Raw genomic sequence first — 11123 nt, forward strand, 5'->3', positions numbered from 1 at the left:
GATTTTGGTATGCTAATTGTCTTCTTTTTCCGCCCTCTGCCGTGGCTCCGTTGCTGCGCTCGCGTGGGCACGTATGGAGTTTCCGTCAGTGCGCCCCGTGTGGCCCAGGGCGTCTTTAAAGATGGGCTGTGTTACCCATCACGTAGCCTCTTGTGGATCGGATTTTTCTTTTGATTTCTCTCCGCCTCAGGATAAAGAAGAGGCTTACGTCGACCCCATAGACCCCGTATAATCGTCCTTCATCTTCGTCTTGACTTAAAAGCCTCACGCCTCTTTCCAATCCTGCCCCGCTGTCTTCCTTTGCTCCTTTCAGCCTTTGCCACCCACTTAAGGACAAGGCTTTCTGTCGTTGTTACCTCTGACTCTTGTCGTTTGTCCAACAATCTTCAAACGACCTGCGATTGAACTGCCGCTTGTCAAACTGTTCATTGCTCATCAATCACTTGAGGCATGTTGAGTTACGATAAAGCACCGACTGCCTATCATGGCACGGTGCTACCGTACAACAACTCTAATTCCAACTCTGCATCATCCTCATCATCCTCACCAACGACCCCGACGCAGAGACTAGCACGCAAAATGTCCCAACGTGACCGCCATGTCTTTGTTGTGTATGGGCCTGCCGGGTGTGGCAAGACCACTATAGCCCAGTACATATCAAAGGCGTTCAACTTCACGTACATTGAGGGCGACAATGTAAGTCTTTGAATCTTCTCTCTCTCTCTCTCTCTTTGTCTTGTGCCCTGCTATACTACACTGCGTGCACGGAGGCTTACTTTGCGGCTTCACTTCCAGTATCATCCACAGTCGAACGTTGAGAAGATGAGCCGGAACATTCCCCTCCAGGATGCGGACCGATGGGACTGGCTCATCAACCTACGTGAGGCGGCCGTCGCTGCGCTCGAGCAGGATGTGGACGGCGTTGTCTTGACCTGCAGTGCTCTGAAGAAGAAGTATAGGGATGTGATCCGCATCGCCAGCATCAACGAGCACAGCGTTCACGTCCACTTCCTGTGCCTCCAGGCGGACCGAGCCACGCTGATCAAGCGCGTCACGGCACGGAAGGATCATTTCATGGGCCAAAAGATGGTCGATTCGCAACTGCGTGACCTCGAGCCCATAGGGAGCCGCGAGACAGACGTCGTCCCGATCGACGTACGTGGTACCCAGGCGGAGAACGAAAAATTGGCGGAGGCTGCTGTCGTCTCCATACTGTCATGACGCCTTATTTCTTCTTCCTTCCCCTTGTCTTGGCCTCCGTTCCGCGTCTTGTTTGACTTTGAAAAGAGAATACAAAGGATCAGCGAAGAACGCGAGGTCTGGAACCTTGCTTTGCTTTCGGGCTTGGTTTCATCACCCTTATGCGCCCCTCCCATTCTTGATGTCAACACGACCCTTCTGCAACATGATTTTTTTCTGGTTTCTCCGCATCAGCAACTCTTATTTGCGAGCATCAGCGAACAGGCGCAACATCTTCTAAACACTCCTGGGCATTGGTACAAAGGAATATTGGGAAAATCTTTGGGATGGGGAGCCGGGGGAGTTTTTCCTTTTTTTTGTTTCTGATTTGTCGGATATGCCCTCTCTTGTCGCTTAATGTTCATTTTCCTCTTTTTTTTGCTGATTGTCTGCGGACCCATCGCAAACGTTTTGCAAGGGCCTCCAAAAATATCCCTGGCTATCGCAGGCCAAATGTTTTGTATCTTGTGCTTTTCAAATCGAATGTTCTCGTCCGTCTTCTCTACCTGCACGGTGTGCTTGCGTTTGTTTCTCTCCCAAGATTATCGCGTGCCATCAAACCGAAATGATCGTCGTGGGCCATTTGCGATCGTCTGCACGCCCGCGCAAGATGCAGCGAACCAATTTCGGCATGGGCAATTCGCGGAGTGGGAAAAGCCTTTTGGGCTTTGTGGACTATGCCAATCAAAATTGCCGGGAGGCGGATCTGGCAGCTGAACCCTCACACGCACAGGGGCCCGGTCCGGGGCTCGACGACTCTAGCGGTCTGGATGCTGTGAGAAGGGGGGTTTCTATGATAAATCATCAGCCAAAATGTTAGCTAATGGGCAAATGGAAAAGCACTGACTGTCACACGAGCAATTGCTGAATACATCAGATGAGTTAGTACTGTGGATGGGTGTGGACGCCTGGTCGCCAAGCGCGCGGGGAAAGGGGGAAGAGGACTTTTTTTTCTTCGTCTAGATTTTTTGAATCCCCAGTTTTGACAGCCTGTGGGAAGGCGTCTATTATCATGAGATCGCCAGCCACGAACTCGTCCTTGCGCAGCACCAGGCCTTGAACAGCGGGTTCGTACCTGCGCCTAGTAGTTTGACCCGCATGCCCGGTTCTTTGGTAGCTAGTCCAACCCAGCCAGAGTGACCAGCCCAGTTACAGAAGAAGGGGAAAACTTGTCCTTGGTGGTGGTTGGACTGCAAACTGAATGCCTGGGGCCACAAGGCCTCACTAACGCATGTGGCAGAGTGGTTGCACACGACGTTTTTTGTTTGTGGGGTGAACCCCCAAGGCTGCCCGGATGGTTCTGATTGCGTCTATGGGTACTATTTGGCGCCTTTTGGTCCTTCTCGACGCCTTATGGTCCTTTTCGGTGCCCTTTTGTTCGTTTGTTGCGCTTGGGCGATGGGTCATTGTCTGGCGGACCTGGTGGCTTATGTCAGAACTCTCTGCTCGCTCTGGTGCGGCTATCATCGGATAACTAACCGAACCTGACGTTCGAGCATAAGCAAAGCAGACAGCGTTTACATGTAAAGAAGATGTCCTCTCATACCTCAGACACCCATTTCTACGAGTCTTCATAGTCATGTCATCCCCGTGCCTGTCGAGGCGAGCGTTCGGAGCCATAAAAGGCGCGGTAGAACGACCTCAATTGCTCGTCAAGTCACGAAGATCTCGAGTCTCATGCCAGCATCTCCCACCGCGGAGCTTTCATGCGTCGGTATTGCGGGCGGTGGTGAAGCCATATTATCTGGCTGATATCGGGGAGGGCATTACAGAATGCCAGATCATACAATGGTTCGTGCAGCCGGGTGCCAAAGTCGCTCAGTTCGACAAGATCTGCGAGGTGCAGTCGGACAAGGCGGCCGTGGAGATCACTTCTCGCTTCGATGGCGTGATCAAAAAGCTGTACTACGAAGCAGATGATATGGCAAAAGTCGGAAGCCCGCTAGTGGACATAGATATCCAGGGCGAGATCGACGAGGAGGGTGCGAAGTTGACCGAGGCCGTGGATGAGGCGCCTCGAATAAACGAAGCTCAAGCCTCGAACGAGCTAGGAAGTGAATCGACTACATCAGAAGCTTCAGCAGCCAGTCGCACCAATGGTCATGCGAAAGAAACGAGTTCCAGTGTGAAACCTACCGGCAAACACGCGACGCTGGCAACGCCCGCCGTTCGCCACCTAACTAAGCAGCTAAACATCGATATTACAGATGTGACAGGAACAGGCAAAGATGGCCGCGTGCTCAAGGAGGACGTTCAAAGATACGCTGCGGCGAGAGATTCGCAAAGTTCACAGCCTGCGTTGCCAGCCTCGATGCCGACGACTGCGCTTGGTGAAGACAAGATAATAAAGCTCTCGGGCATCCAAAGGAAGATGTATGAGACCATGACCCAGTCTCTCAAGATCCCCCACCTCCTGTACTCGGACAGCGTAGACTTCACCGCGCTTACCCGGCTAAGGCGATCTCTGAACGCTGACGCAAAAGCCGCGGGAGAGCCAAAACTTTCGGCGCTGCCCTTCATCATCAAAGCCGCTTCGCTGGCGTTGACGCAATTCCCATCGATCAACGCACATCTGGACACCACCGACGACGCGTCACAGCCGAAGTTCATCCACAAAGCTTCGCACAACATCGGCTTCGCAGTCGACACACCGCAGGGCCTCATCGTCCCCGTGATCAAGAACGTGCAGGCCCATTCCATCACCTCGCTCGCGGCAGAGATTGCTCGGCTGGGGGAAGCTGCACGGAACAACAAGCTCTCAGCAGCCGATCTCAAGGACGCCACCTTTACCGTCAGCAACATAGGATCCGTCGGTGGGACCACCGTCGCGCCTGTTATCGTAAGTCCTCAGGTCGCCATCGTGGGCATCGGAAAGACTCGCACCGTCCCTGCATTTGCAGAAGACGGAAGCCTCGTGAAGAAGGAAGAGACCGTATTCAGCTGGAGTGCTGATCACAGGGTCGTCGATGGCGCCACCGTGGCTCGTTGTGCAGAGACTGTGAAGAGGTATTTGGAGAATGTCGAGAAAATGCTGGTTCGGCTGAGGTGAACAGCAAGACGAGACCGAGCAAGGGGCTGGGTGATAGAATCTTCTCCGCGATCCTTAGACGATCTGATACAGGCACATAATGCATTTCGCACATGCCGGTTCCTGTCGTCGTGAAAAGTTCGACGTCCTTTTTTGAATCGATTATTCATTTCGTTCAGTCATTTTCCTTTTTCTGGCCTCTCACAGTGTGCTCTCACAAGCTAATCACTTTTGCAAGTCCGCGGATGTCCTTGCAACCCCCTTCAAAAATAGCCTAAGCCGCTGCAATTAACAGCGACTCCGTAAGCGCGACTTGCCACTACAACGAGAGCTGGTCTGATCCTCGTGGCAGCCCCAGTAGAGAAGACCTTTCCAAGCTTTCAAGCGTACAATCATCGATTCCTGTCTCTTGCCTGTACGGACCAGCTTTCATTTCCACCCGCCCATCCATTTTGTTCTCGGCTGGCCGTCTGACCGTGGAATATGACTTCCTCGATAAGCGCCAAACTGATCTGGCCAAACATTGCCGGGGCTTTGAATTCCACCACGTCGGTCTGCCCCATCTTCACACTGCAGTGTGCTGCTCTCTCCCACTCACCACTTTGGTTGCGGACTCTTCCGTTTCATTTGAACATTCACCCGTCCAAAGCCCTGCTCAAGGAGGATTTGCATCCAAGAACCTTAACATCATCCGCAAAGGGCTTTGCTGTAATCTGGATTTCTATGTGTGCTGAATCATAACGTGAGGTCTCTTTTTGGAGGAGTGTTTCTGCACTTGCTAGAGCTTTGCCTTAGACACTGGTATCTAGTTTTATCTCAAGGAAGTATCCGGCTGAGTCGACGTTGGCAATGCTTCCCACCCTCAGCTTTATGCCACAAATTTCTTATTCATCTGCATTTGCTTTTGGCAGTTAATCCGATCACAATCCTGGTTTGTCTCGAAGTCATGAAAAAATACGGAACGACGTGTAAGAGATGCAGCATATTCATTACTCTCTTCCTTATCACGTCTAGCCAATTTGACGGCTGGAAACAATGGCAGGAGAAAGTATTGCCGAGACTGAAACAGAGAACAAATAAAAAGCATGTGAAATCTATAATTCAAGTTCCTTGAACAGAAAATGCACTATCATTTCAGGCATACTTGAAGCTAGAGCTTAGAAGGCGCTTGAGGAATTGGCACTTTGGATAGTGGAAAATTTGTCAACGGAAGACTTGCCTGCGTACCACTCTCGTCCCTGTGGCGCTTCTTGCCATTGTACAAGGTCAGATGAAGTGTCTGCCTCCGCTGAACTTGCTGGCTTCGTAAATCTCCAGTCTGTCCGTGATCGCATGTGTGCCACTGCAGTTCACTCTTGTATGGACTATTTCCGTCCTACACACTATTGCACATCTGTACACAGGGCACCCTATGCGTTGCTACTTCTTGCATGTATTGCACAAAAATGCAGGAAGCTGCCCACGACGACATGTTCGTGCCCACTCGAGAGTCGACGGGCATCCGTGCGTGATTGATGGACCTTAACCACCCTTTATAGCCGGAGTCGGTCGAGGTTATCTAAGTCTTCTTCAACTCTTCTCGCCTGCGACCTTCCTAGGCTCGCTTCTCTCCAACTACTTGTTTAATCCTTAGTGCGATGGTGTAGTGAAGGTTTTCACGAGGAGGCGCTTGTTGCCGCGGCTCCACCGCCTTGCTTCTGACTTTCCATGATTTTCTGTCGCAGCACTCCTTCAACAGCTCTGGCTGTTTCTGCCTTATTCGCCAATATCTTATCCAACTCGCTCAAGTTTGTCTGCAGCTCCTTGATCTTGCCCTCGTAGAACACTTTCGCCTCGTCCACCTTCTTTTCAACAAAAAAACCTGTCCCCACGTCCACAATGACCGTCTCTGTCCCCTTCAGTTTCCCAGGTACGTATAGGCTACTTGTAAGTGGTACGAGGATGTTGCGTGAGGTATTCTTGGACTCGAGACCTTTGGCGAGTGACGTCAGACAGTCGCGGAATTTGGACTGTGCAGCGCGGAGGGATTGGAATGATGAGCTTAGCGTCTGAAGCTCCTCATCGATCTGTTTTTTCAGGTTGGATAGATCTTGGAGCGGGAGATCATTGAGTTTGACTGGGGAGCCTTTATTTTAGCACCATGTTTGTGTGTGTCCGCCGACCTCTTCGCACCTGTTGAGCCGCCACCAGTGGATGCCATTTTTCTATCTACACTTCCACTTTGTTTACAAGCAACTGTGCACTCATAGAAAAGAGAAAGAAGCCGAATATGTTGGTAGCTGAGGCGCGGTTGAGTCCTTCAAATATCTATTCGATCCGAGCACGTACGAAATGGAGATGTTCGAAGCTTGCGTAGGATAATTTTCCACCTCATGATCCATTTAAATCACGTGAGATGCGCTTGGACCACGGCAGCACCTTCGTTGTTGGACATAATACATGGACATAATATACATCGCAATCGCTCTGACATGCTTCGATGCTTCAATACGTCCTACTATATATGAATGAGCGTGATCTTAAAAAACTAGATTATCGAAGAATCTTCGTCTTGAGCAATGTTCACGTCCCTAATATTACCCACCAACTTGTGCCTTGGTTCAGCGACTATAGACGAGAGTGTGATGTTCGATTTACAGAATTCATGATAAATGGAGCTTGAACTACTGTGAGATCATTGAATCCAGATACTTTCGCCCAGGCTTGCCAAAGTACTTGTATCAAGCACTCTATGTCGCGGAAAGAAATATCATTAGCAGGATCTGTACATTGCGACGGTCATTCACAAGCCGAAGCCGGACTGAACTGAGAAGATGTGCATGTGAATGCCACTTGACTATATTCATCATCTATATGAAAGGCTAGAAATCATGCAGGATAACCAATCTCTGCTATGACTTTGTGTTTTGTCTTGGAGCTTCGACAAACCTGACTCATCGAAGTCCGATCAAGGAACCTGCCTCGGGCGTCCAGGGTCTATAGCAACACTCTCATCCTCGTTTACCCCGCGATTCCAGCACACACCCCTTGACCGAAGTGAGCATGGTCTTGCCCTAGTTTTTCGGAGGCATCCGTCTCTAGCTTTGTGGAGGCGAAGGAAAGAGATGGCGTGGATACAAACACACCATTTGCATGCTCTAATTTCCCAACGTCAAGGTCGCTGTCAGGCCTCAGCCACGGCTAGGGGAATTTGCCTTGCAAGTTGGCTAAGTTCTCTTCTTTTCTTTCGGTACTGACACTTGGAACTTTGGCAATTCCATAATCCCTGGCTCACATCATGACAGGATGGGTCTTAGGCCGTGAATATATGAAGTAAACGATCAATAGCTGGAGGCATGATTTCTCCGACCATGCGATTTGATCCCGAAGGAAATTTCAGAATTAGTTTTCATGAAGATTTCTTTTGAAAATGACCGCCAAGGACATGCAACGTTACCCTCCAAGTGAGATCGACATCCTCATAGTAGGTGGCGGGCTTGGTGGCATGACCGCAGCAATAGAATGCTACCGAAAAGGCCACAATGTTCGGATTATCGAGAAGAGACCAGACTTTAACACGTTTGGTTCGTTCTGTGGGCATAGGAAAGATCCTCATCTGATTGTGTATAGGTGACCTTATCGGTATTACTCGTAGTGCACAGCGATCAATGCTAAAGTGGCCTGGCTTCTTGGGAAGGTTGATGAAGAATGCTCTGCCTCCGACTCTAGAGTTCTACAAGTATGATGGCACAATGATTGTTAAGCTTGGCGACAGAGACGTCGGGAGGGAAGGCATAATTAGCGCACCCCTATGGAGAAATACACTACACTCAGAGCTTTATCAGTACGCAATAGAGCTTGGAATTCCGATTGAGTTTAATGTGAATGCAACGGAGTTTTATGAGTCAAGCAGTAAAGGATTCGTACGCGCAAAAGACGGAAGAATTTATGAGGCCGATCTTGTCATCGCAGCAGATGGACTGTCTTCACGTTCGGAAAAGTTAATCGCTAAGGAGTACGAGGCGCCTACAAGCAGCGAGTATGCTATTTACCGCACAAGCTTTCCACTAGGTAAGGATGTCGTGGAATAAGGTATGCGTTCGTTAACTTGCTTCAGATCATGCCCTGAAGAATCCGGATGTCGCAGCTTTCTGGGGTTCGGAGGATTTTCAAGGAGTCCGAATTTTCCTTGCTGATGACTTGCACATAGTGACGGCAAAAAGCACTAAGACCAATAGAATTACTTGGATGATGACGCACAAAGACGTGAACAAATCGGCGTCTGAAGCGTGGTCCGCTGATTGCCCGGCGTCAGATGCTTTGGCCTTCGTACCGGAATCTGCGGGTTGGCCAGGGTACATTCGGGGACTCATTAAACAGACACCAAATAACAGATGCGTTAATTGGAGCCTGATGTGGCGAAGCCCGAGAGAAGACTGGGTATCTCCTAAGGGACGCGTTGTGCAAGTTGGCGACGCTTGCCACCCGTTCATACCGACCTCAGGTAGTGGAGCTGTCATGGCTATGGAGGATGGGTATTCACTCGCGGCTTGCTTGCAGATAGCAGGTAAAGATAAAATACCCCTTGCGGTCAAGGTCCACAACAAGCTCAGGTAGGCGCAATTAGCACGCGTTCGCCCAGCTGAGCTATTCTAACTTTTTTTTTTTGCTAGGTTTGAAAGGGTCTCGTTCGCACAGAAGATGGGGTTTGACACGAGAGAATTTTATCATCACCCAAATTGGGATAATATGATGAAGCACCCCGAAGCGTTGGGCGTAGTTAGGCCGTGGATCCTTGAACATGATGCAGAGAAATACGCCATTGACAATTTTGCAGCCTGCGCAAAGCACATTATCGAAGGTGCGCCGTTTGAGAACAACAACGGGCCGCCGGGAGAAAAGTACGTACCTTGGAAAATATCAGAACTGTTAGAAACAGCAGAGAGGAATCGACAGAAACAGTTCACGAAGCTGTGAGGTCTGTTTTGGCGGCAATGTCGACCTAAACCAAATCGTGGACGAATGGCCATATCAAAGCACTAGACTTTATGCAGTGCAGCGTCCGAAATGAATTACAATCACGTGCATAGACTCTTTGTGCAGCACATTCATGGCCAATAGATATAGCATTCATCCCGATGGTGCTATTTTGGCGGAGTATTATCTTGTGTGATGGGACAGCAAGTTCACAATGAGCACCATTAACAGCCTTGAAATCGTGAACTTCTGTAATGAGAGTCACTCATGTTATCATTCCAGCTTTGACTAGGAGAGCCCGCGATGTGCCCAGGTTCTTTCGAGATCCGTCTTCAGTCGCGAAATTACGTTTACCTTGCTTGCCTCCCGCCTCTTTTCCATCGCCGCACGAATGAGGCGCATGTCATCGACGGAAGTGACGAAGAATCCGGCTGTATAGAGTGGCCAGTTGGCAACAAACGCTCGATGCCATCGTTTATCGGCTTCACGGCGCCTGACAATATCAAGAAGTGACTTCAGCTGCCACTTGTTGGCTGAATCCGACTGTGAAGATGCAGCCGTGCTCTTGCGAGCTAATTCTTCGACAAGCAAGGAGGCAACCAAAACGTACATGCGCATTCCATCATCGCAAATTGTCTGTTTGTCTGTTCCGTCAGGCTCAGTCGACGCGATAATCTCTTCCCATTCAGTCACATCCTTCTTCATGCGTGCGAGCGTCGTATCATTGTTCAAATCCGGATGATCATACATCTGCCTCAATCTTATGTTGAGTCTGAAAAGGGAGATCGGAACACCTAAAACTGGACTATTCCAACTTGTGGAGGATCCGGGGAACATGGTGGATCTGGATAGTAGATTTTCACAATCAAGCCAGAACATATCGTCAAAATCGAACCGCGGGAGAGTTGAATGCTTAGACCAGTAGGAGGTCGTGACGAGAAATATTTGATAGAGCACGCTTTCAACAGCTAGCCGATCGAACGTACCTCTGATCACAGTGTCTTGCCTCCTCAGGAACTGTAGTTTGATGATTTTTATGGCAGCGTTTAGGTGACAAGGAATGTCCTCGTAGGTGCCAAGCCCTATACACTGACATGACCTCGTCAGTTCGGCGTACGTTCAGATCTTGTAGCCTAGAAGTACATACGCCATGGAGGTACAAGAAGATGACGACCATCAGCACGGTATCGTAGCCTTGTGATTTGCCTGCTGCTGTAATTGACCGCGCAAGATTTTCAAGTGATATGGAATAATAACGTATTGCAAGCTGTTGCATGCCCGAAGAATCATCCATCGCAGAGATATGAGATGCTGCATTCGCCAGCACTGCAAAATAGAGTGCTTTGCAATCCTTTGCCATCTTCTGTATCTTTTCGATCCAGTCGTTATAGAAAACGGGACTGCTCTCTAAGTTAAGCAACAGGGCATAATACTTTTCTTCAAAGTGATTCCAGACATAGGGCTCCAGATCCATGCGCAGCTTTGCCTGTGATAGGGATTCAGAATGAAGACCGACACCTGCGCCGGCAATTTTGGAGTATGCACTCCACAAGACTTCAACTGCACCGATGTTTGACAAGGGCGAGCCATTCGACGGCGACGCCGCACGAAAGCGAACTCGGTGGCGACGATCTCGTAAAGCGTTACGGGAAGGCCATTGGCATTCACGACTGGAAGCAGAGCATCTCCAACACGAGGGGTGCTGTTCGTCGCATTTTTTCCGCTGGGATCTGCCTGAGACGACCAGTCAGCGTCTACAGCGTCGACGATCCGAAAGATATCTCTACAAGCCAAGCAACCTGTCTTAGTCCTCAATTTCGGCGTTGATTTTATTATGCTAGTAGTCATTTTGACGTTCTGTGCTCTACTACTGTAAGACTCGTTGATTCAAGCCCTGCCC

The 11123-nt window shown here is 49.7% G+C and overlaps 5 protein-coding genes across 6 annotated transcripts; 3 read left to right on the forward strand and 2 right to left on the reverse strand.

Moving 5' to 3' along the window:
• The first annotated feature begins 110 nt into the window (after positions 1-110).
• PV09_09359 (uncharacterized protein) lies at positions 111-1809 on the forward strand. The gene is made up of 2 exons (XM_016363407.1): positions 111-696; positions 796-1809. Exons 1-2 carry the CDS (start codon positions 451-453, stop codon positions 1219-1221), a joined length of 672 nt encoding a protein of 223 aa, XP_016208786.1. The 5' UTR covers positions 111-450; the 3' UTR covers positions 1222-1809.
• Positions 1810-2463: 654 nt separating this feature from the next.
• PV09_09360 (uncharacterized protein) lies at positions 2464-4472 on the forward strand. The gene has a single exon (XM_016363408.1). It carries the CDS (start codon positions 2819-2821, stop codon positions 4286-4288), a length of 1470 nt encoding a protein of 489 aa, XP_016208787.1. The 5' UTR covers positions 2464-2818; the 3' UTR covers positions 4289-4472.
• Positions 4473-5349: 877 nt separating this feature from the next.
• PV09_09361 (prefoldin, alpha subunit) lies at positions 5350-6601 on the reverse strand. Its single transcript, XM_016363409.1, has 2 exons — positions 6440-6601; positions 5350-6383 (listed from the first exon to the last, which is right to left on the reverse strand). The coding sequence occupies exons 1-2, from the start codon at positions 6465-6467 to the stop codon at positions 5923-5925; spliced, it is 489 nt and encodes a 162-aa protein (XP_016208788.1). The 5' UTR covers positions 6468-6601; the 3' UTR covers positions 5350-5922.
• Positions 6602-7375: 774 nt separating this feature from the next.
• PV09_09362 lies at positions 7376-9427 on the forward strand. 2 transcript variants are annotated; one of them, XM_016363410.1, is made up of 5 exons: positions 7376-7496; positions 7552-7830; positions 7877-8317; positions 8364-8859; positions 8920-9427. In XM_016363410.1, the coding sequence occupies exons 2-5, from the start codon at positions 7677-7679 to the stop codon at positions 9221-9223; spliced, it is 1395 nt and encodes a 464-aa protein (XP_016208789.1). In that variant the 5' UTR covers positions 7376-7496; positions 7552-7676; the 3' UTR covers positions 9224-9427. The 2 variants fall into 2 exon arrangements, with proteins under 2 accessions (XP_016208789.1, XP_016208790.1); XM_016363411.1 differs by having other exon boundaries at positions 7552-8317.
• An 84-nt stretch (positions 9428-9511) lies between these two features.
• On the reverse strand, positions 9512-10884 carry PV09_09363 (uncharacterized protein; the record flags this gene model as incomplete). Its single annotated transcript, XM_016363412.1, has 2 exons — positions 10371-10884; positions 9512-10312 (listed from the first exon to the last, which is right to left on the reverse strand). Exons 1-2 carry the CDS (start codon positions 10695-10697, stop codon positions 9512-9514), a joined length of 1128 nt encoding a protein of 375 aa, XP_016208791.1. The 5' UTR covers positions 10698-10884.
• Between the last annotated feature and the right edge of the window lie 239 nt (positions 10885-11123).

The sequence above is a fragment of the Verruconis gallopava genome, assembly GCF_000836295.1.
Source record: "Verruconis gallopava strain CBS 43764 unplaced genomic scaffold supercont1.63, whole genome shotgun sequence".
In the NCBI taxonomy this organism is placed as follows: domain Eukaryota; kingdom Fungi; phylum Ascomycota; class Dothideomycetes; order Venturiales; family Sympoventuriaceae; genus Verruconis; species Verruconis gallopava.

Coding starts and splice junctions, on each gene's coding strand:
- PV09_09359 (XM_016363407.1), top strand. CDS start 451: ATGTTGAGTTACGATAAAGCACCGACTGCCTATCATGGCACGGTGCTA. Junction 697..795: donor CGTACATTGAGGGCGACAAT/GTAAGTCTTTGA, acceptor CTTCACTTCCAG/TATCATCCACAGTCGAACGT.
- PV09_09360 (XM_016363408.1), top strand. CDS start 2,819: ATGTCATCCCCGTGCCTGTCGAGGCGAGCGTTCGGAGCCATAAAAGGC.
- PV09_09361 (XM_016363409.1), bottom strand. CDS start 6,467: ATGGCATCCACTGGTGGCGGCTCAACAG. Junction 6,384..6,439: donor CACTGGTGGCGGCTCAACAG/GTGCGAAGAGGT, acceptor AAGGCTCCCCAG/TCAAACTCAATGATCTCCCG.
- PV09_09362 (XM_016363410.1), top strand. CDS start 7,677: ATGACCGCCAAGGACATGCAACGTTACCCTCCAAGTGAGATCGACATC. Junction 7,831..7,876: donor ACCAGACTTTAACACGTTTG/GTTCGTTCTGTG, acceptor GATTGTGTATAG/GTGACCTTATCGGTATTACT. Junction 8,318..8,363: donor CCGCACAAGCTTTCCACTAG/GTAAGGATGTCG, acceptor AACTTGCTTCAG/ATCATGCCCTGAAGAATCCG.